The 24,858-nt window shown below is 47.0% G+C and overlaps 1 protein-coding gene and 1 pseudogene across 3 annotated transcripts in view; one reads left to right on the top strand and one right to left on the bottom strand.

Annotated features, from left to right (window-relative positions):
- The first annotated feature begins 6,214 nt into the window (after positions 1-6,214).
- LOC127205514 (uncharacterized) lies at positions 6,215-11,766 on the top strand (annotated as a pseudogene).
- A 10,615-nt stretch (positions 11,767-22,381) lies between these two features.
- Positions 22,382-24,858, bottom strand: part of Thoc5 (THO complex subunit 5) — a 32,462-nt gene continuing 29,985 nt past the window's right edge. For 2 of the 3 annotated variants that reach the window (XM_051164776.1, XM_051164777.1), the window contains exon 21: positions 22,383-22,663. In XM_051164776.1, coding sequence (XP_051020733.1) covers positions 22,600-22,663 — 64 coding nt within the window. In that variant the 3' untranslated portion in view covers positions 22,383-22,599. Of the gene's footprint in view, positions 22,664-24,858 lie in introns of all 3 variants that reach the window. The other variant, XM_051164778.1, reaches the window with a different exon arrangement.

Raw genomic sequence — 24,858 nt, 5'->3', positions numbered from 1 at the left:
GGATGTACTATCCATGCTATATGAAAGAATGGCATGTCATAAGGACCAGGTAGCCCTTAAGATTCCCTTGCTAGCAGGGTGCGGTGGTACACGCTTTTAATCCCAGCACTTGGAAAACAGAGACAGGTGGTTGTTGTGAGTTCGAGGCCAGCCTGGTCTACAAAGTGAGTCCAGGACAGCCAAGGCTACACAGAGAAACCCTGTCTCAAAAAACAAAACAAAACAAAAACAACAACAAAAACAACAACAAAAACATTCCCTTGCTATATGAACACATTCATGTTTCAGGTAGTAGAAGGTCTTCCCTGAGTTGGGTGTGATGGCACACGCCTTTGCTCTCAGCACTTGGGAGGCAGAGGCAAGTGAATCGCTGTGAGTTCGAGGCCAGCCTGGTCCACAAAGTGAGTCCAGGACAGCCAAGGCTACACAGAAACCCTGTCTCAAAAAAAAAAAGGTCTTCCCTGGTAAATTCTAATCTTTATAAGTTTTATTGGTAACCATATTTTTCACTCTCTATAGATACATTGCAGGAATATTAATTTGAGTACTCCATTGTTGTAAAAGATCCCTTCTTGTTGGGGGTTGGTCTGATGTATTTTGATGCTAGTTAGTAAAAAGCCGTCACCTGGGCAGGGCAGGTGAGATAGGTGTGGCTAAGGTTCCCAGGCTTGGAGAGACAGAGAGAATCTGGGGACAAAGAGAGTTCTGAGGAGAAGAGAGGAGAAGAAAGTTGTGCCGTCATGTGTTAGATGGAAGAAAAGCACATGGCTGGCGTGGATGGAGGATTTGGCCCAGATGATGATAATTAGACAGTATTTGGGATTATGGATGGTAGATATCTTGGTAGAAATTATTAGAAGTAGATGGCATGGGATTGGAGCAGGGATGGGATACCTGCCCCACTATGGGAAGTAGTTTAGAGGATTGATATCTGCCCTTCCCCAGGCTAACTAAGGCTATTTTGAAATATAACAGGTGTCTATGTCTTGATTGATTGCTAGTGGGTTAGAAAATACTGTCATAATAATAATTATAGGCCTGATAATAAACATTCTTAGGTCTTACTAGTAAATCAGCAACAACACCTTCCCCATAAATTTATGGATATGTCAGCCATATAGGGTATCAGCTTCCCTGTTTGCCCTTCTGGTCCCACACACTTAATATTATTTGTCTTAAGACACACTTTGTCTTATTTGAGATAATTTACCAATTCCTATAAATTGTGTATAAACCTTCTGAAGTGGCCAATCTGGCTTCCAATACTTTTGAGAAAGGGTCATGACATCTGCTTCTGTATCCACCAAACCTTCTATTTCAACACCATTCATTGGTACCATTAATTTAGGTCTCTGGTCATTAACCATTGTTTGTCAGAACACACATCTTCAAGTACTCCCAAATGCACCTGTTCTTTCTACTGGAGCGGCTTTGCCCTTGATGAAAGGAAACAGTAACAGCTGAGCAATTCTACCCCCTACATTAGTCTGCACATCCTTTACATACACCATGATTTTAATTTCTTCCTTACAATCCCCATCTATAATACCAGGATGCACAATAAAGCCTTGAGAAGTTTATCCACTTCTTGCCAAGATTATTCCTACTAAAGGTAAAAGATTGTACACACCAGTGGTTATTTTGTAACATTCAACCTGTGAGGATAGTGTAAGATTTATCTGAGGCCAAATCCAAAGCTGCGCTGTCTTCAGTAGCATGCATTAAATCATTGATTCTTTGTCTTTGTTTTCCTGCAAGTTTGTTACCTCCCGGCTGACAAAAGAAAGATGGCTCATATTGTTTACTGCGGGGCCTCAAGCTAACAGGCCCCTCCGTTCATTTCCCGATGTCAAGAGATTACCTCATAAATCTCTCTTGGACTGACAATCCCCAGACCAACATTTTCCCTTCCCACAGCAGCCACAATGCCCTGGAAGTCTTGGCACATCATCACCATCACGGCCAGAAGCTCCTTGTGCTCTTCTGCGAGTACCATTTACTCCAAAGTCAGTGCACCTGTTATTTTGAGGCTTGGAACTGTTTGTTTGTTTCTTTTTGTTTTTCAAGACAGGGATTCTCTGTGTAACAGCTCTAGCTGTCCTGGAACTGGCTCTATAGACCAGGCTGGCCTCAAACTCACAGAGATGCACCTGCCTCTGCCTCCCGAGTGCTAGGATTAAAGGCGTGCACCACCATGCCCGGCGATCCTTGCACTTTTAATGGTCTAATTGCTCTCTTACATTCAGTATTTGTATTCTCATATGCCACGGTCAGTGTCAATGCCTGTTTGGTCTCAGGATCTGGTCTGGCTCTATCTAGACTTGAACCCAATCTCTGTAAGAATTCTGTGAAGGCTTCTCCATGGCCTTGAAACACCTTAATACATGAAGTGGGAGCTGGAGAGATGGCTCAGAGGCTAAGAGCACTGACTTCCTTTCAGAGGTCCTGAGTTCAATCCCCAGCAACTACATGGTGGCTCTCATGGCACCCTCTTCCAGTGTGCTGCCATGCATGCAGGCAAAATAATGTATAAATAATTAATAAATAAATCCTTTTAAAAAATGAAGTGGTTGTTTTACCAGGTTCCTCAATCATGTCTCAAGCTCTTAGGGCTGCAACATGACATTGTTCAATTGCTACATCTTCAGATCGGGTTCGTTCTCTTAAGTCAGCATAATGCCCTTCACCAAGCAATTGATGTTGGTTTTTTGTTTTTTGTTTTTTGGGTTTTTTGAGACAGGGTCTCTCTGTGTTAGCCTTGGCTGTCATGGACTTGCTTTGTAGACCAGGCTTCGAACTCACAGCGATCCACCTGCCTCTGCCTCCTGAGTGCTGGGATTAAAGGCATGTGCCACCATGCCTGGCTTGTTGTTCTATTCTTTTTTTTTTTTAAGATTTATTTATTATTTATGTATACAGTGTTGTCTGCTTGTACACCTGCAGGCCAGAAGAAGGCATCAGGTTACATTATAGATGGTTGTGAGCCTCCATGTGGTTGCCGGGAGTGCTCTTAACCTCTGAGCCATCTCTCCAGCCCTGTTTTTCTATTCTTGTGGCTTCATTTCTCCACCATGATAACTACTGTAACTGTTGAGCAGCTTCTTTTTTTAAAAATTTATTTATTATGTACACTGTTCTATGTACATAATATGTACACTTGCAGGCCAGAAGAGGGCATTAGATCACATTACAGATGGTTGTGAGCCTTTAAAACTCCTTTTTTAAAGGAGTTGTGAGCCACCATGTGGGTGCTGGGAATTGAACTCAGGACCTCTGGAAGAGCAGTCAGTGCTCTTCACCTCTGAGCCATCTCTCCAGCCCCTGTTGAGCAGCTTCTAACACAGCTGACACCAATCCCTTCCAATCTTGGGGAATAAGTCTATGCTGCATAGCCCAGCTATTTAACATTTAACAATGGATGAATGCATTTCATACCATAAAATGCTTTAAATCAGCTGGGCGGTGGTGGATCACGCCTGTAATCCCAGCACTTGGGAGGCAGAAGCAGGCAGATCTCTGTGAGTTCAAGGCCAGCCCGGTCTACAGAGTGCGCTCCAGGACAGTCAGGGCTACACAGAGAAACCCTGTCTCGGAAACAAACAAACAAACAAAATGCTTTAAATCTAGCATATCTACTGGACACAATGTCATTTCATCACAAGCCTCACCACCATCACTAGCAGGGATATGTTGCGCGAAGACTGGAAAAGCTCATGGTGTCTGCATAACCCTAGAGAATTCCTCTATCTCGTCTCCAAAGTCCTTTGGCTCGTCGGCTTTCTCATTCCTCTAGAGTCTTTACAGCCTCTCTGGCTTCCCATTTTTCTCTGCCCCCTTCTGCTCACAGGTGCTCTGGACACCTGGCATGTGGAACATGGCAGGGCAGCAATTGTGGGAAACACTGGCTCTCAGTTACCAGGTGTTTCCCCTGGAAGAGCAGCCAGTGCTCTTAACCTCTGAGCCATCTCTCCAGCCACTGCCCCTCTTCCCTCTCTTTGCCCCCCACACACCAAGAGAAGTCTTAAAGGACCTCAAGATGTATTATTAACTGTGAGGTGTTGCAAAGGTTTCAATTTCTTAGAATATAATAGATACTTTCAGAATATTGTATAACTGATGGTAAGTGATAGAGCCAGGATTACATTCATATTCAGCAAAGCTGTAGGGTATAGACCAACTCACACAAAACCCCACATGTGTAAACGGGGTGTGTGGTGCACACCTACAAGTGCACTCAAGAGGTGGAGGATGCCGGGCTGTGGTGGCACACGTCTTTGATCCCAGCACTCAGGAGCAGAGGCAGGTGGATCTCTGTTAGTTCAAGGCCAGCCTGGTCTACAAAGTAAGTCCAGGACAGTCAAGACTACACAGAGAAACCCTGTCTCAAAAAAACAAAAACAAAAAAGGGGGGGGGGTGGAGAAAGGATTAGAAGTCTAAGGTCATCCTAGCACTACAGTTGGAGGGGCTGGAGGATGGCTCAGCAGTTAAGAGCACTCAGAGCCACTGTTGCAGAGGCTCAGGTTCCATCCCAGCATCCATGATGGCTTATAACTGTCTCTATAGCTTTAGTCCCAGGGGATCTGTTGCCATCTTCTGGCCTCCACAGGCACTAGGCATACACATGGTGTACAGACAGACATGTAGATACAGCACTCACACACATAAAATAAAATAATAAAAATAGTTAATGAAGGCAGGGCAGTGGTGGCGCACGCCTTTAATGCCAGCATTTGGGAGGCAGAGGCAGGTGGATCTCCATGAATTCGAGGCCAGCCTGGACTACAGAGTGAGTTCCAGGACAACCAGAGTTATTACACAAAGAAACCCTGTATCGAAAAAAAGGGGAAAAAGGAGTTAATGACAAGATAATAATAAAACTAATCTCCAGACAGACAGCCTGGAAAATGTGAGACCCTCTCTGAAAAAATTAAGAGAACTATTGAGTCTATTTTGTGTCTACTCACTACTGGCAATGAACGTACCACAGTGAACACATTGAACACACAGGACACACCAGCAATAAACAATCTGATCAGAGATCGAATATTATTTTTTAGATAAGGTGTCAGCTGTAACCCAAGCTGGCCTGGAATTTGCTATGGAAACCAGGCTGGCTTTAAACTAAAAAAGATCTGCCTCCTGAGTTCTGAGATTAAAGGGGTCTGCCACTAATCTGTCTGAATAGAGAATCTAAAAGATAATTTCTAATAGCATTAAAAGATCCACTTTGATAAGCCAGGCACGGTGGCACACTCTCCTAATCTCAGAATTTGGGAGGCAGAGGCAGGCAGATCTCTTTGAGTTCAAGGCCAGCCTGGTCTACTGTAAGGTACTCTCTCTCTCTCTCTCTCAGCCTAAGCCTGGGAACGTGACCCAGACAGGTTTGGGAAAGTGACCCAGAAAGAATGAAGGCCAGTTTCAGTTCCTGAGATCAGGGTGGCCAACTGAAGTAAACAAATTCCAACTGAGATAAACAATTCTCAGAAAAATACCATCTGAAAATTCCCTGGAAACTCCCCAACACCTCTCCTTGCCAAGAATAGCCCCCAAGACCAACAACCCCTGCAATAGCCAATAACATTCAGACAAGCACCCCTAGCGGCCACTAGAGCCAATCCTAACATAGGGCACGCAGTCCCTCCTAACCTTTGCTGTTTTAGCTTTTAAAAATAGCCTGTAACAGTGACTCGGGGTGCCTCCGCCTCTCGAGTGCTGAGGTCCCCTGACACGTGTCAGCAATAAACCTTGTGCTTTTGCATCAACACTGTGGTCCTCGAGTGGTCTCTCGCGACGACCCCCTACCCGAGTGGACTGTAGGGTCCAACGTTGTGGGGGCTCGTCCGGGATTTGGGGGGGGGGTCTCCCTGAGACCACCGACCCACTCGTTGCAAGATATCTATGGCCCGGGCCACCGACTGACTTCTGAGACCGTGAGTTACTTTCACTTTGTCTTTGTCTGTACTCCACGAGCTCCCGCGAGCTCTCCTTTCTGTCTGTACTCCGCGAGCTCCTGCGAGTTCCCCTTTCTGTCTGTACTCTGCGAGCTCTTGCAAGCTCCTTTCTGTTTGTTCCCTTTTCTGATTGGTGAGCCACTTTCGGTTCGCCTCTGTAGCGCAATTCTGTATTGGGAGGAGAAAGGGGACAGAAGTGTCCAGACCTTTCTCCCCTTCACCCTGGAGGATGCTCCGGTGGTTGTTTGGAAGAAGGCCGATGATGGCGTCAGTCTCCTCAATCCGAACGGCAGAGAAGTTCTGCCATCCGATCTGATTTCTGTTCTATGGCGCCGATATTTTGCCATGCAGCTGACAGGTTTTGGTTTTATTTGTCTGTTTGTCTCTGTCTTGTCTTTCTCTGTCTTCCTCTCTCTCGACTGTACTGACATGTGACAGACTGTGACGACCCCCTTGACTCTGACTCTTAATCAATCATTTTAAGGATGTTCAAACTCATGCACATAACTTGTCTGTGGATGTCCGCAAAGGACGTTGGCAGGTTTTCTGTGCCTCAGAATGGCCAACCTTTAACGTGGGATGGCCCAGAGGTGGGACATTTAACCTTACTATTATCTTGCAGGTTAAAGATGTTGTTTATAGACCTGGCTCCCATGGCCACCCAGACCAGGTCTCATATATAATCACATAGAAATCCCTGGTCCGAGTCCCACCACAGTGGCTCAAGTCTTTCCTGCCGGGCCCCCTGCCAACTTCTCTCTTCCCAGTTGCAGTTCCTGAGACTCCTGGGACACCTGGAGAACGCCCAGGAGGCTGCCCAAAGCCCGTGCTGCCTGACAACGAACAACAACATCTCCTACTACTAGACCTGCCTCCTCCACCTTACCCTACGCCTTCGAGTTCTCCCTCTGACCCTAACTCCTCTCTCCCTACCTCATCTACCCTCATGCCCTCTTCATCATCTCCAGCCCCTTCAGCTCCTCCTCTCACACCTTCCCCCCCCCCCCCCGCCCTCCTCAGATTCCTCCCTGCCCCTCCTTCCCCTCCCCGCCTGCGTAGCCGGCGGGACCGAGATCCAGGCCCGGAAATCTCATCGTTGTTTCCTCTTCCAACTATCAATGGTGACATCCATTACTGGCCATTCTCCGCATCAGATTTATACAATTGGAAGACCCACAATCCTTCCTTTTCACAAGACCCCCAGGCTCTAACTTCCCTTATTGAGTCAATCCTCTTGACTCACCAACCCACCTGGGATGACTGTCAACAGCTTTTACAGGTTCTCCTCACTGTGGAGGAAAAACAGAGAGTACTCCTGGAAGCGAGGAAAAATGTGCCCGGACCAGACGGGGCACCCACCCAGCTCCCTAACGAGATAGACGAAGGATTTCCCTTGATACACCCAGATTGGGATTTTGAGATGGCTGCAGGTAGGGAGAGTCTCCATATCTATCACCAGGCTCTTTTGGCAAGTCTCAAGGGAACTGCAAAGCGCCCCAACCAATTTGGCCAAGGTAAGAACAATTACTCAGGGAAAAGAAGAAAGGCCTGCTGCCTTTATGGAAAGGTTGCTGGAAGGGTTTCGCATGTATACCCTGTTTAACCATGAGGCTCCAGAACATAAGGCAACAGTGGCTATGTCTTTTATAGATCAGTCAGCTCCGGCTATAAAAGGGAAGCTGCAATGACTAGATGGTATTCAGACATATGGGTTACAGGATTTGGTTAGAGAAGCAGAGAAAGTATATAACAAGAGAGAGACTCCGGAGGAAAAGGAAACTAGGCTAGCAAGGGAACAGGAGGAATGAGAGGATCGCATGGATCGTAAGCGAGATAGACATTTGAGTAAGATCTTGGCCGCTGTAGTGACAGAGCCTACTAAATATAAAGGACAGGAAAGAGTGTGGGAGAATGAAGGCGGCCCTGTGTGGATAAGGATCAATGTGCTTACTGCAAAGAACATGGACACTGGTTAAAAGACTGCCCTAAGCATCCCAAAGATTGGAAGAAACCTGTCCCGGTCCTGGCCTTGGGTGAAGACAGTGACTAGGCAAGTCGGGGCTCTGAAGCCCCCCCCCCCAAGCCCAGGCTAACCCTTACCGTTGGGGGGCAACGCACCACTTTCCTGGTAGATACAGGTGCTCAACATTCCGTGCTAACCCAGCCATCGCGGGACCAATGTCTTCAAAGACATCCTGGGTACAAGGAGCAACTGGTGGCAAACTGCACCAATGGACCAACAAACGGACTGTTAACCTTGGCACAGGTCCTGTGACTCACTCCTTTTTAGTAATTCCAGAGTGTCCTTATCCCCTATTAGGGAGAGACCTGCTAACCAAGTTGGGGGTTCAAATTCATTTCTCAGAGGAAGGGGCAACAGTATTAGGCTCCAGGTGAGCACCTATACAGGTCCTCACCCTCAAATTGCAGGATGAATACCAGCTATTTTAGACTAACCCTCATGACCCCCTTCCTGAAGATAGCCCCTGGATCCAGCAATTTCCCCAAGCTTGGGCGGAGACCGGAGGGTTAGGACTGGCTCATACACAGCCTCCTACTATTGTGACTCTCAAACCTACGGCTGTACTGGTCTCTGTAAAACAATATCCTATGAGCCAAGAGGCCCGAGTGGGCATCAAGCAGTATATTAATCGATTCCTACAATTAGGAGTCCTAAGACCTTGTCACTCTCCCTGGAATACTCCACTCTTGCCTGTCAAGAAACCGGGAACACAGGACTATAGACCAGTGCAGGACCTCCGAGAAGTAAACAAAAGGGTGGTGGACATCCACCCCACGGTGCCTAACCCTTATAATCTTCTAAGTACCTTGAGGCCAGATTTTACCTGGTATACTGTCTTAGATTTAAAGGACATTTCTTTTGCTTGCCTTTGTCCCCTCAATGCCAACCATACTTTGCCTTTGAATGAAAGGACCCCGAGCTGGGGCTCTCGGGGCAAGTTACTTGGACATGCCTTCCCCAAGGTTTTAAAAACTCACCTATTCTTTTTGATGAAGCGCTCCACCAGGATTTGACTGATTTCCATGTCATGCACCCAGAAGTAACTCTCTTACAATATGTAGATGACCTTTTACTGGCAGCCTCCACCCAGGAAACCTGTATTGAAGCTACTCAACATTTGCTCCAGGAACTGGGTGACAAGGGCTATCGGGCCTCAGCCAAAAAGGCACAACTTTGCAGACAAGAGGTAACATATTTGGGCTATATTCTAAAAGAAGGGAAGAGATGGCTAACTAAGAGCCGCATAGAGACAGTGGCCAGGATCCCTCCGCCACACAACCCTCGGCAACTCAGAGAGTTCCTAGGAACTGTTGGGTTCTGTCGGTTATGGATTCCTGGCTTTGCTGAATTAGTGGCTCCCTTGTATCCTCTCACTCGAAATAAAGACTCTTTCAAGTGGGATAAACCCCAACAACAGGCCTTGATGCAATAAAAAAGGCCCTCTTGTCTGCCCCGGCCTCGGGATACCTGACACTTCCAGGCCTTTCACTCTATTCATAGATGAAAGGGGTGGCCTTGCTAAAGGTGTGCTAACCCAGACCTTGGGGCCATGGAAACGACCAGTGGCTTACTTGTCCAAACAATTAGATACTGTTGCTGCCGGATGGCCTCCCTGCCTGCGCATCATGGCTGCCATGGCCTTGTTGACCAAAGATGCTAACAAACTGACTCTGGGACAACCCTTGCCTGTCATCACGCCTCATGCCTTAGAGTCTGTAGTGCGACAGCCTCCTGACAGATGGATTAGCAACGCCTGTCTCACCCACTATCAGACTTTGCTCTTAGATTCTGATCGTGTCACCTTTGGCCCCCCAGCAACTCTCAATACAGCTACCTTGTCGCCAGCCCCAGACCAGGCACAAGAGACTCCACATGACTGTCACTGGCAGAAACTCATGGCACACGAGAAGACCTACAAGATCATCCTATCCCAGAAGCTGATCATACTTGGTATACTGATGGCAGCAGCTTCCTGGATTCAGGTATCAGAAGGGCTGGGGTGGCTGTGGTAGATGGACAGAAAGTAATCTGGGCACAGGCCCTTCCTCAAGGGACCTCGGCCCAAAGGGCAGAACTTGTCGCTCTAACCAAGGCATTAGTACTTTCTAAAGACAAGAAAGCTAATATTTATACTGATAACCAACATGCATTTGCCACTGCTCATGTCCATGGGAGTATTTATGAACAAAGAGGACTTCTGACCTCAGAGGGCAAGGAGATTAAAAATAAGCCTGAAATTAAAGCTCTCCTCAAAGCTCTATTTCTGCCAAAACAAGTGGCTATCATACACTGTCCAGGACACCAGAAAGAACAAAATTCTATCGCCATGGGCAACCAGCAGGCAGATCAGGTGACAAAACAAATAACCAAGTTGGGACTCTTGGTGTTGTCCATCGGGGCTAGAGAACCCCCTCAGCCTGAGGCTTATAACTACTCTCCCGAGGACCAGGCCAAGGCCCAAGCCCTAGGAGCTATATTTGACCCAGTTTCCAAAAATTGGACAAAAGACAATAAAGCTGTCCTGCCAGCCCTCGATGTGGTTGCCATGGTCCAACAAATGCATGCCTGGACCCACCTAGGATCGAAGAAGCTTCGACAGATCCTGGACAAGACAGAATTCACCATCCCTGGAGCTGCTGCCCTGGTTGATGAAACTGTAACTACTTGTCAGGCTTGTCAACAAGCCAATGCTGGCAGGAACCAAGTCCCAGAAGGGACCAGGGTCTATGGAGACAGACCAGGAACTTACTGGGAAGTGGATTTTACCGAGGTAAAGCCCCCAGCTGTGGGTTATCAATACTTATTAGTTTTTATAGACACTTTTTCAGGATGGGTAGAAACTTTCCCCACCCGGTGGGGAACAGCACAAACAGTGACCAAGGCCATCCTGGAAGACATTTTTCCTCGGTTTGGACTTCCCAAGGTAATCGGGTCAGATAATGGGCCGGCCTTCGTCTCCAAGGTAAGTCAGGGACTGGCCAAGATCTTGGGGACTAATTGGAATTTGCATTGTGCTTACAGACCCCAAAGTTCAGGACAGGTAGAAAGAATGAATTGGACTCTAAAAGAGACCTTGAATAAATTGACCATTGAGACTGGCTTGGCTGGGCATGGTGGCACACGCCTTTAATCCCAGCACTCAGGAGGCAGAGGCAGGCAGATCTCTGTGAGTTCAAGGCCAGCCTGGTCTACAAAGGGAGTCCAGGACAGCCAAGGATAAACAGAGAAACCCTGTCTCGAAAAACCAAAAAAAAAAAAAAAAAAAAAAGAAAGAAAAGGAACTAGAGACTGGCTTAAAAGATTAGAGATGCCTCCTACCCTTTGCTCTATTCAGAGCCAGAAACACTCCCTCACACTTTAACCTGACCCCCTATGAAATCCTATATGGGGGACCGCCCCCTTTGTCTACTATGCTTAATTCTTATCAGCCTTCTGCTTCCAAAACTGACTTACAGGCCCACCTTAAAGGACTCCAGGTGGTTCAAGCCCAAGTCTGGGCCCCATTGGCCGAACTTTACAAGCCTGGCCACTCTCAGACAGCAGGACATCCCTTCCACGTTGGTGACTCTGTCTACATCCGTCGGCACCGGTCTCAAGGACTCGAACCTCCCTGGAAGGGGCCTTACACTGTCCTGCTCACCATACCCACTGCTCTCAAGGTCGACGGAATAGCCGCCTGGGTTCACGCCTCTCACACCAAAGCTGCCCCGACGACGCTTGACTCCACCCCGAAAACACCACAATGGCAGCTCCACTGCTCCCAAGATCCACTCAAGATAAGACTTATCTGATTACGGGATTGACTATAAGCATTCTGCTTCTCACTCTTGTACCCTGTTTTGGCTATGATTCTCCCTCAAATCCCCATCAACCCATGAAACTAACTTGGGAAATAATCAACGAAGAAGGGAACCCCGTCTGGTCTACCACAGCCATATCTCCTCCTTGGGCTTGGTGGCCAGATTTAACACCAGATATTTGTAAATTAACAGCAGGATCACTCACCTGGGATATTCCCGATCACACTGACCTCTCTAAACCACCAGCTGAAAGCCAATGTGTCCGGGTGGGATAGGAAGTATACTTGGGTGTTCGGGACAGTTTTACAGAGCCAACCTCCGGGCCTCACCATTTTACGTTTGTCCAGGACAGGGCCAGAGCCGAAAGTTTCGGTGAAAATGTGGGGGGGCCTCCGATTTTTATTGTGCTGTATGGGGTTGTGAGACTACCGGGGAGGCTAACTGGAACCCAACCTCCTCCTGGGACTTGATCACGGTTAAAAGAAATAGCAGTTATGACCAGCCCAACCAGGGAGAAAGAAATGGATATAAATACCTTGACAGTGGATGCGCCCTCAGCAACAGCCCGGAGGGATCTTACAAAAACAAGTACTGTAACCCTATAGCCATAAAATTCACAGATAAGGGAAAGCAAGACCACCAAAGTTGGTTAAAAGGAAATATATGGGGGTTACGTATATATGCTGCAGGAAAAGACCCTGGGTTGATATTCAAAATTAAGTTAACCATAATATAGCCCCCAACAGTTCCGATTGGCCCTAACCCTATTCTTGCTGATACCGGAATACGGCCACCTATCCCACCCCTCCTAACATCTACCCCGGCCATAACATCCGTCACTCTAACTACAAGAGACCTCCCCATACCCAAAGTAGGGGACCATCTCTTTAACCTAGTCAAAGGAACTTTCTTAGCCCTTAATGCCACTAATCCTCAGGCAACTCCATCCTGCTGGCTCTGTCTTAACCCAAGCCCTCCTTACTATGAAGGGGTTGCAACCTCTGGCTCTTTCACTAATATGACCAATCACTCTTCTTGTGACTGGGATCAACACAGGAAACTTACTTTGACTGAAGTTTCAGGGCTGGGCACCTGTCTAGGTACCATACCCCCCAGCCACCAACACCTTTGCAACCATACTCTAGCCATAACTACTACTAGTAATAACTATTTCTTAATTCCTCTCCCCAATCTGTGGTGGGCTTGTAACACTGGACTCACTCCGTGTGTGTCCACTGCTATTTTCTCAGCCTCTGATTATTGCGTTCTAGTCCAACTAATCCCCAGAATTTATTACTGACCATCCCCTGCATTTGAAACCAATTATGAAGAAACTCGACATCGTAGAGAACCCATTTCCCTAACTCTTGCAGTCTTATTAGGGTTAGGAGTTGCCGGGGCGGGAAGCAGGACTGCAGCTCTCATATATGGGAACCAACAATTTGGACAATTACAGGTTGCAATAAACAATGATCTTAGGGCCTTAGAACAGTCCATCTCTCGGCTAGAAGAATCTCTTACCTCATTATTGGAAGTAGTGCTCCAAAATAGATGGGGGCTTGACTTACTATTTCTAAAAGAAGGAGGGTTATGTGCTGTTCTCAAAGAACAATGTTCCTTTTATGTTGATCACTCAGGAGTCATCAAAGATTCGATGTCAAAACTCAGAGAACCTTAGACAAGAGACGAAGAGACCGAGAGACCCAACAGGGATGGTTCGAAGAATGGTTTAATAACTCCCCCTGGTTGACCCACCCTCATATCTACCCTCCTTGGTCCCCTTCTGATCCTTTTCTTGCTTTTAACTTTTGGGCCCTGTATCCTTAACCGATTTCTTGCCTTTATTTGAGATCGTCTCAATATAACTCAGGCCCTGATCCTAACCCAACAGTACCAAGCCCTCAGAAATGGGGACACGCCTTAAGATTAAGGCCAGTTAAAAACTCAAGGGGGGATTGTAAGGTACTCTCTCTCTCAGCCTAAGCCTGGGAACGTGACCCAGACAGGTTTGGGAAAGTGACCCAGAAAGAATGAAGGCCAGTTTCAGTTCCTGAGATCAGGGTGGCCAACTGAGGTAAACAAATTCCAACTGAGATAAACAATTCTCAGAAAAATACCATCTGAAAATTCCCTGGAAACTCCCTAACACCCCTCCTTGCCAAGAATAGCCCCCAAGACCAACGACCCCTGCAATAGCCAATAACATTCAGACAAGCACCCCTAGCGACCACTAGAGCCAATCCTAACATAGGGCACACAGTCCCTCCTAACCTTTGCTGTTTTAGCCTTTAAAAATAGCCTGTAACAGTGACTCGGGGTGCCTCCGCTTCTCGAGTGAGTGCCGAGGTCCCCTGACGTGTGTCAGCAATAAACCTTATGCTTTTGCATAACACTGTGGTCCTCGAGTGGTCTCTCGCGACAACCCCCTACTCGAGTAAACTCTAGGGTCCAACACTACAAAGTGAGTTCCAGGATGGCCAGAGCTATTACACAGAGAAACCCTATGTGGAAGGGGGGCTTGGGGGGAGATCCACTTGCAGAAGCAAGGAGACCAATGTGTGAGGCCAGTCTGGTCTACACAGTGAGTTTCAGTCTCAAAAAAACAAGATCCATATCAACTGAAAGACACTCCTTATTTGTGGATTATAATCCTTGACATTGTTAATTTTGATTGTTTGTTTTGAGACAGGGTCTCACATAGCACAGTTTGGCCTCAAACACACTAGGTTTACAAAAATGGCTCCTGCTTTTCTTGCCTCCATTTCCAAAGTGCTGGGATTTCAGTGTGTGCCACCACATCCTAGCCTTATTTTGTTTACATGGCAATACGCTCAAGGGCAGTTTACAGATTCACTGCAATCCTATCAAAATTCTCAAGCCTGGGCCAGTGAGAAGGCTCTGTGGGTAAAAGCACTCATGGCCAAGCTGATGACCGGAGTTTGATCCCCCGAACCCTCAAGGTGAAGAGAAAAAACCAACTCTCAAAAGTTGTTCTCCCACTTACACCCACACAAACACAAGCACTTGTGAACATGCACACATACAGACACATGCACTCACAAAACAAGCCCACACACAAATTCAACAGCAGTTAACTGGGCGCGGTGGAGCGCATCTTTAATCCCAGCACTTGGGAGGCAGAGGCAGGTGGATTGCTGTGAGTTCGAGGCCAGCCTGGTCTACAAATCGAGTCCAGGACAGTCAGGGTAACACAGAAAAATCCTGTTTCAAAAACAAACAAACAGGACTGGAAGATGGCTCAGTGGTTAAGAGCACTGACTGTTCTTCCAGAGGTCCTGAGTTCAATTCCCAGCAACCACATGGTGGCTCACAACCATCTATAATGTGATCTGATACTCTCCTCTGGCCTGCAGATGTACATGCAGGCAGAGCTCTGTATACATAATAATAAATAAATAAATACTCAAAAAATAAACAAACAAAATTCAACCATAGTAATTAAAATGTTGCTGCTAGACATTTTTGCTTTTTCATAAATGGAAAATCTGATCTGTAAACTTGCCTGGAACTGCACAGGGTCCCAAATTACCAAATACCGAGACAGAACAAAGCTGGAGTGCTTGTACGTAGTTCCCAGTCTTCTGAAAACATGACATGCAGCCACAACAATGAAAACAGACAGATACATCAGTTGAACTTTTAATATCTATGCTCAATTCATGTGTTTGCTTTGACTTAGAAAGGGTCTTACTGTGTATCCCTGGCTCTCTTAGTGCTTGCCATGTAGCCCAGGCTGGCCTTGAACTTGCAGCAATCCTGCTTCAGCCTCCCAACTGCTCGAATTACAGGTATACACCACCATACCGGGGTGATCAATTGATTTTTGACAAGACTGCCAAGATGATTCCATACTGAAATGAATAGTATATTTCTTCTGGTTTCTGGAACAGTTGGATATTTATATGTAGAAAATGAAGTTTAATTCGAACTTCACATCATATAAGAAATGCTTTGGGTCAGTCACAAATATATAAATTGAACTCATAAAAACTCTTAGGCATGGGTATCAATATGGTTTTGCAGGTAAAGACATCTGAGTCCAATCCCTGGGACCCACATGTTGGAAGGAATGAGCAAGGGTCCCATAGTTGTCCCCTGACCTACACACATAGTGAAATGATTTTGGGAATCCCCTCAGCACAATAACAAAGAGGCACACAAACTGTCACATGGTTATCACATTGGTTGTTCTAGGGGTCTCCATTGGCTTTTTTCTCTATAGCTTCCATCATCGCTGAGAATTACACCTACCCTATTTGGGAACAACACCTCCCACTCTTAGGCTATGTGAGGAACTAAATAACGGTCCCCTGAAGATATGAAGAGCCTCATCACCACGTAGTCTTTGAACTTACAAACCTACTTTATTTGGGGTTCTTTAATGCCTATACCTCTTTCCTCCTTTCCAACCCACCTACCCCTACCCTAGATAGGAGAGAAAAGAGGTTACTGGGAATGGAAGAAGTAGATCTTTTTAGACTCAGTTCCTTGGAACAATTCCACTGCTTGTCATCAGAATTTCAGCAGACCCATTAAACAGCAAACCAGCAATTGAGCAAGGTGACTACAAGGGCAACAGCCAGAACCCGGAACCTCAAAGAATTCTTTGGGGCATTTCTTTCTAAGAGCATCTTAAAGTAGAGTGATGAACAGCCAAACAAATAGAAGTGATGCCTCTGGTTTGGGATTGTGTGTGTGTGTGTGTGTGTGTGTGTGTGTGTGTGTGTGTGTGTGTGTGTGTGTGTGTGTATCCATCCTCCCAGAGTTCATACTAGGATGTTTATCAGCAGGCAAAGACATCACCACCATCACCACACCACCCCCGCAAAAGGCAGTTCCCCTTCTAGAAGACACACACCGCACACCCTCACACGTTTGTTTCACATCCCACATTTGGAATCCAAACAAAAACATGTTTATATCCACTACATCTCCAGGATATGTAGCTGTTGCCGTATGACACCAGGGACTTTGCAAGGCTGGTGAGGTTAAGGGTTTCAAGGTGTGAAGACTTTCCTGTGTATCTGGGTGGGCCAGTGCCACCAGAAGGGCGGAAGACAGGCCAGAGAACTAAAGCACAACAGAAAGTGCTATGATGAGGGGCACAGATTAAAAAGATACACTTGGAAGATGGAGGGCTGATTCACACAGGCAAGGCCAACAGGATAATTCCTGAGCAGTGGTTCTCAGCCTGTGGGTGATTACCACAGACAAAGAAACCTGTACAGACCATGTGCCAGGCCAGAGACCTGGGCTTCCTGCCAGAGGGGCAGGCCTTCCAGCAAGAGCCTCTGCCCTTTATAGTCTAGGTGAGATGAGAACGTAACCTTGCCTTAGGCTGGGCCCAGTCTGGGCGGCTTGACCCCACTGAGACCTTGTTTCTACAAACTGATAAAGATCTTAGCTAGACTCAGAGAGATGGATGAAGTTTCAGCCCAAGACAAAAGACAGGCTCCAGCGACTCCACCTGGGGTATTGTATTACAAAAAGGACCGTTGATTAAGTGGAGAAGGACTTTGGGGTATTGCAGAGAGAGAGAAAGACCAGAGGTTCCTGCCCACAGCGACAGCGACAGCGTGGGGAGTTGGAGGATTTGGCACCGGTGGTTTCCTCCAGCTTTGGTCCAATGATGGAGAGGCTTCTTCTGTCAGATAAAGGATCTGCTAGACTCCTGAGATTTACGCCAAGGGGCTTGCCCTGAGGAACTGAAACCCAGGTCTCATTCTTGTTCTCCTTCACCTCCTTTCCTTCCTGTTTAGGGTAGCCGGGTTGTAAGGGACGTACATTCCTTTAATAAATTACTAATAAAGTAGGATCATTAAGGAAGCAGAGCCAACATCTAGATGTTGGGTTTGGTACTAAAATTAGATTTTTGGGGACCAGCATGGTGGCACATGCCTTTTATCCTAGGGATAGCAGAGGCCGGAGGATCTCTGTGGGTTCAAGGCTAGTCTAGTCTACCTATTATGTTCCAAGACACCCAGGGAGAGACCCTGTCTCAAACAAACACAAGGTTACATATATTTACTTATTATGGGTATTTTTTTGTATATGTACATGTGTGGGCCCATGTGCATTACAGTGCTTGTGTGGAGGTGTAGGGACAACCTGTAAAAGTTAGTTCTCTCCTTCCATTATGTGTGCCCTAGGGAATCAAAAATTAGGTCACTAGACTTGAACAGCAAACATCTTTAACTGCTAAGCTATCTAATTATTGTGTGTGTGCATGGTGACTAGGCATATGTGCGTGGGGAGTAACATGATATTTTGTGGAGTTGGTTCTCTCTTTCCACCTTTACATGGGTTCCTGGGATCAAACTTTGGGCACTAGATCTGTGCAGCAAATCCCTTTACCCCACAAAGCTATTTTCCTGGCCTCAAAAGTAGGTTCTTAACCCCCACAACCAGTGTGCACAGCTACTTCCAGTTGGAAATAAGGGCTCATCCCAACACCAGGGACGAACAGAACAATCTGTCCTAAAATACCCAGCTATGTTATGTGAATATGTTTTTGTTTTAATCCCAGGTGTGGGATATGTGGTTGCTTTGGATTGTCCACAGCAGCTATGATCTGCCTCATGCCCTGGCAGGAGTGTGATTCTGCCAACTGAAGATTGTTTATGTTTGGAATTCTGGGGACTCTTTTTTCCTTTATTTTTTTTTTTCTCATAACTTCTTCAGATTACATCCCGGTTGGGGACTCTTGAGAAGATATAAAATTGCCAGAGTCCCGAGAGAAGGGGCAGCAGGTACTCCCCTGCTGCTGGTGGTCCCTGCTGTTGCTTTTGCTAGATACTGAGTGCTGTTTGCTGTTTGGAGCTTTCCTTATGATGAAGATTGGAGTTGCCCCAAGGAATGTGACACCCCTAATCAACAGGAAGTAGTATGAAAAAAAGTCTACACCTCCTTTCCCCTCTATCCTTCTTTCTCCTCTATCTAGTGTTGGGGGGTTGAAAGGAATTGGGGTGAAGAAGAGTGGTAGATATAAAAGAACCCAATAAAGTAGCCAAAAGCCTGGCTATAGTCCAGGATCAATCAGCTACTCACAGCTGGGAAAGGACTCAGTGGGCTATTATGATACTAAGATGTAATTCTTCACCACCAGGCTCCTCTGAGTATACTGACATAAACAACAGTATTGCTTAAATGGACCACAGCTCAGAAAGAGTGCTGGCGTGAGCAGGCTTTAGCCTACAGCTACTGTGCAAGCTTCAGATGCAGACAGACCCCTCTGAGGTCAAACCTGGAGCAGCTCCAGAGGCAAGGAACATGGACAGTCAGTGTGCCCTGAGCCAGTTTTTCTCTGCTATAAAAATGAAGAAAGCGTAGCTGGATGTAGTAGCACAGATCTCCAGGTGAAGGCCAGTAGGATCTGTAGATTGAGACTTCTCAACCCACCCATCCATGCCAAAAAGAAGGGAATACATGTATACTGGCAACCTGATATAATTAAATAGAAATGTCTAGTTATGATTAGTTCAGGGCCTTGCCTAAAGGAAAAACTTAATGTCCACTCTGGCCAGAGGCCACTGAACACATGAGGTCAGATTCAGGTGCACAGACAAGGCAGGAGCACAGCAACTGTACCTTCTCTGATGAGGGGTTTTCGTAGCTTGTTTCACCAGTGTGCTCAGTTAGGTTTGTAGAGAAAACAGCAAAGTGTGGAATGGGAAGAAAGTGAGGGAGAAGCTAGGCATGGTAGTGAACGCCTGTAACACCAGCACTTGAGGTGAAGGTGGGAGGGTCAGGAGTTCAAGGTCATCTTCAGCTATAACAAACTCAAGAAGAGGGACCAAGAATATGGAGGCAAGTTTTTAGAAAGCCAAGAACAGCACACCTTTAATTCCAGCACTTGGGAAGCAGGGGCAGGTGGATCTGTGTGAGTTAGAGATCTGGTCAACCTGGGCTATAGACAGAGTTTCCAGGACAGCCAAAGCTACACAGAGAAACCCTGTCTTAAAGGCAAAAACAAAGAAACAAACAAGCAAACAAACAAAAAACAAAAACAAAAGAAAGGAAGGAAGGAATACAAAGATGGTTACCTGGCTAGTTTTTAACATCAAGTTGACCCAAGCTGTAGTCATCTGAGAGGATGGAAACTCATTTGAGAAAATACCCAAGAAGACTGTGTTGTAGACAGGAAAGCCTATAGGGCATTTTTAGAATTAGTGATTGATGTGGACATGTCCAGCCCATTGTGGGTGGGGTCACCACTGGGCTGGCCGTCCAGCTCTATAAGAAAGCAGGCTGAGCAAGTCATGAGGAGCAAGCCTGTAAGCAGCCCCCACTATGGCCGCTGTATCCGCTCCTGCCTCCAAGTTCCTGCCCTGTTTGATTTGCTGTTTGGAGTTCCCTTAATGATGATGCAGTGATACGGAAGTGTATGTAAGGCAAATAAACTCGTCCTCCCTAACTTGCTTTCAGTTATAGTGTTTTATCGCAGCAACAGAAACCCTAAGACAGACTGGCAGAGGGGTGCAGCTCAGTGGTACTTGTGTAGCAAGCATGTACCGGATACAGCACTGCAAGGGACATGAATGGAGTTTTCTGGTGCACAGGAAGTGCTGGTAGGGGCTGCAGCTTGGGGTGTGCCCCAGCTCACAAACTGCAGAGACTATGGACAATTCCAGCAGCAGCAGCTGTGAGGTCTGTCCCATCTGCTCACTCTAGGCATGGATGGCTCCACTCAGCATCCCTGACGGGCTGCATTGTCATGTGTCTCTCCATAAGGCCAAAGGATTCCTTTGTTCCCTCTTCTGGTGGTAGCTAAGCTGTACCTGGCAATGAGAGCCCCTCCCAGCACTCTCTGCAACAGTTCCTGCTTCACTCTAGAGGTTGAGCTTTTGTGCTGAGTCAGTTTGGCTCCCTTCCAGCAAAGACCAGAGATGGCAGCTGCAATGCAGGGGCCATTAAAGACTCTATTTTTAGCTTGTTTTAATCTTATTCAGCACAGGCAGTGAGATGCAGGCCTGAAAGTAGCCAGACCAAGAGGATGCCAGCAGGGACAAATATAGCAGGGACTGGCCAGTGGTTAAATAAAGGTAAGGAGACTTACTAACATTTAAAAGCTTAGGCCTTAGCTGGGCTGACTCTGAGCTAGCTCATCCTAACTATTCTAGCCCATGCCCGGCTAGTTCTTTCTCTCTCCTGTTCACATCCTTTCTCCTGTGTCCTCTGGCTGAATCCCCCATGTCTGAATTCTCCCAGAGACCCTTTCTCTGTCCTGCTATATTTGGTGCCCCACATTGGGCACCAAATAATGAAGATGATAATTTATATTGGGGGACTTCTCTAATCACCCGCTCTAGCTCCCAAATAAATGAGACAGAGACTTATAAGACTTATTCACAAGCTTTAAGCACCATAACTGGGCATATATCCATTTATACTAATCCTCTATGCTAGTCTTGCTATTTCCCAGCCATGTGCCCCAAGTGGTCCTGCCTGGGCTGTTTTTGTTCCATCAGGTCAGTTCTTTTGTTTGTTTTTCAAGACAGGGCTTCTCTGTGTAGCCCTGGCTGTCCTAGACTCACTTTGCAGACCAGGCTGGCCTCAAATTCACAACGATCCACCTGCCTCTGCCTCTGCTGGGATTAAGGGCGTGCATCACCACGCCTGGCCCCCTCAGGTCAGTTCTTAATTTCCATGCCCTTTCTCTACCTCTTCTTCCTTCTCTCCTCCTCTCTCTCTACCTCATTGTCTGTACCCGAGACCCCAAAATGGAGAACAGAAGTTCCACCTACTCCTCTCCTGCCCAGCTATAGGTTATCCAGATTTTTAAATTAACCAATCAAGTACGTACATGGCAATGCCCTTGCCTGAACTGCAACCAAATCTTGGGGCCCAGACAGATCAACCCCCAACACTGGGGTATTGTGGAACCAGAAGGAGCTAGTCTAGAGTAGGGGTGAGGTGGAGTTGCAAACCCTGGAGAGCAGTAGGAGTGAGGACCACTCCCTCCCCCGCCCCAGGCCTGCATGTCCATAGCGAAGATGCCCACAGTCCTGCACCCGTCATCTTAACCTACATTGGAGGAGGTGTTGTGGTGGCAGCCATGTTAAACTTCCCCTCTCCTTATAAGGTCATCTCCAGCAAGCACCTGGAATTCTTCATGCAAATAAGACATTCGCAGCACCTTGGCCAACGATGTACACTCACCCTGAAAGCCTCTCTCCACTCCCCAAAGGTTTAAATAGCCTTTGTTCCCCAATACTCACCCACTGCTAGAGGTTTCCATCACCCCCAGCTGTTCCTGGTTCCTGCTGTCTCTGCATCTACCAGCCTCGGTTGTGGGCCTGCTGCGAGCCCGGACAGTGTCACTGACCATGAAGACGTGACATGTTTAGAATATTTGTCTGTTTTATCTGTTTTCTATTTAATGTATTAGGCCATCAAGGGACAAAGACAGGTCTAGCAGAAAGAAGGTGAGAAAGGAATATTTTATCTACTGACTTCAGTTTCTCCTGCAACTTCCTAATCAGTAGAGACCTAGGATAGTGAATACCAACAGACTTTGTCCCCACGAAACCACACAAGGCAGGTGTGGACAAGCAGGTGGCACCTCTCTAGGGCCTACACTTCTCAGCCACCTTTAAAAAGTGCATCCAGAAACAGTCTTCATGCTGCCTGGTCCCACCTGCTCTTCCAGACTGCCCAAGGAGCTACGAGCAAAGGCTATTTGGTCAGGTGACATTTTAATCAGCTGCTGTCTTTGGAAAATGTCAAGAACTACATGTATCTAGAGCAAAAAGCAGATCCAGGCCCCGGGACAGGGCTTTAGGGGAATGACAAGGGAAGCAGGAGTCAGCGGTGGCTGAAGAATCCTTGAGGATGGTTGTACTTAAATGGCTTCATCCTACTTGGGCCCCTAGAGAACAAGAGAAGGGAGAGCAGTTAATAACATGCCTTCTGGACTGATAAAATAAATTACAGTTCACTCACAAGAGAATGCCATGTAGCTGACACTGGGGGGAAGTCAGACTTGCACAGTGCAGGCATAGGGCACAGTGAGAAAATCAGATCACACTGGTGAAGGTGTGACACCATCTTTGTAAAAGTGTCCTTATGTGCTTACAAATGTGTGAACCAGGAGGATCCCTTAATGTAGCATTTTGGGGACAGTCCAAACATTCTCATGTTTTGTCAACAAACACTTTATTTCTAGGACTGCAAAGGAGACAAGATTATACTCAATAGCGCATGGCCAGGAGGCAACTGAGACAAAAACCAGAGGTCTGACACCAAAGCCTGTTTGTACCCCGAAGGCTGAGTCACAGCCGGGCAGGCCAAGACTTATGTTCAAACTTCCTCCCTCCCTCCTTCACATAAAATCTATGTGAAAATTTTAGCAGTAATTCTGGGTCCTCCAGCAAAACCTCACAGAGGGACATCTTTCACACAACTCTGCAGACAAGCCTCTACAAGAAGGGCTCCTTCCTACTCCATCTTTGTCTGTCTATGAATGATATCCACAAACAGTAACAGCAAGTGACACTCTGGGACGTGGTCTAAGGGAGTATGTATACAGGACAGCTCTTTGTCAACTTAAGTCAGGGTCAAATGGGAAGAAGCAAGTGGAGTGAGCCAGCCAGCGAGCAGCAGTCCTCCACGGTCTCCACTTCAGTTCCTGCCGCCCCCCCACTCAGTTGCTTTTGGTCATGATGTTTATCACAATAAGAAAGTAACTAAGACAATGTGAGTAGGCAGCAGGAGCGGAAAGAGGTAAGGAAAGCTTTGCTCTTCATCAGTGGCTGAAGGGTATTAAAATTCAAAGCTTATCCAGCATGTGCTGCCTTGAGGATGAAGAACAGAGACAGCAACTGAAATCTCAGCCAGCGATCATTCGTGCCTTACGCCTCCAAACACTAGAGGGGTACACCTAAGCAGAGCAACGAGGTCCCAGTTCAAGCTGCAGCTCAGGTCTACCTCTGCTTACATCGGCACCCCACACTCAGCCTGTTGATGATCCGAACCCCAGTAGTGAGCTGGACTCCAGGCCAGGAACCTAGCAGCCCACCCATCAGGTATGATGGTAAGTCCTTCCAGACCACTGATGAGCTCCACACTTCAGGAAGTGAGGCCTCTGGGAACCACTTAAGAGAAAACAAGCCCAGGCTGTGGGGCTCCCATCCTGCAAATGTGCTGGAGGAGGCAGAGAGGTGGGAAGGGCTGAGACTTCACAAACACCCACTGCACAGCGCTGTACTCAGACTGGCACTTAATGTCAGCTCTGCTTCCTTGTAGCCACTTGGGGAGGGAGCTGGTTATTAGCAAACCAACACCATGAACGAGGGTAGTGGAGGGGCCAGACAAGAGCAAGGTGTTCTAACGTGCGACTTCCTGTACAATAGAACTGGCTATGCAAAAACAACCCTGAGAGCAAGGTGAGAAACTTTTGGTTTTATTTATTCTGTAGCCAAGGCCGGCTGTAAATTCACGGCAATCCTCCTGCCTCCAGCTTCCAACTGTTAAGATTATAGGCATGAGCCACAACACCAGGCCTGATAGATTATAAAGAATTATAATCCAAACACAGATGTTCCTCACCCCTTGTCCAGAGAAGGAAGACCTTCTCTAGGGTTTTGAAAATACAAAAACACGCTTGGGGACAAACAGGAAAGAAGACCCTAATGCCCCACAAAAAGGAAAACTAGCCTGAGATACTGCAAGCCCAGACACTCTAATTGCACACTGCAAGTGACCTGCTGGCATTCCCAGAGCCCGGAACTTGGATCATCTGGGAACTTTTCACAAACTGCCTGAGTCATTCGAGCTCTTCCACAGAGGCTCTCACTTCAGCCTGAGGAGCAGGGCGTGGCGCTGGGCAGATGGACCGATGTCACTAGTATGCTCACCTGCCCGCCTTCTAGAGAGCTGGTTTGTTTATTTTGTTTATTTATTTATTTATTTATTTATTTTCTGTGCTGCCTGGTTGCCACAGTCTTGGGTCTCACAAAGGATGAGCACTCAAGGACGGCAGCAAACTCACTAGGGATGGTGGGGTGAGCCATCGTAAGTGCTCACTTGGACATCAAGAGCAAACAATCCCTGCTGTCTCTCACA

This window comes from Acomys russatus, chromosome 22, assembly GCF_903995435.1.
Source record: "Acomys russatus chromosome 22, mAcoRus1.1, whole genome shotgun sequence".
NCBI classification, from domain to species: domain Eukaryota; kingdom Metazoa; phylum Chordata; class Mammalia; order Rodentia; family Muridae; genus Acomys; species Acomys russatus.
The sequence above is the reverse complement of the archived record's forward strand: the minus strand, read 5'-3'. Positions and strand labels throughout refer to the sequence as shown.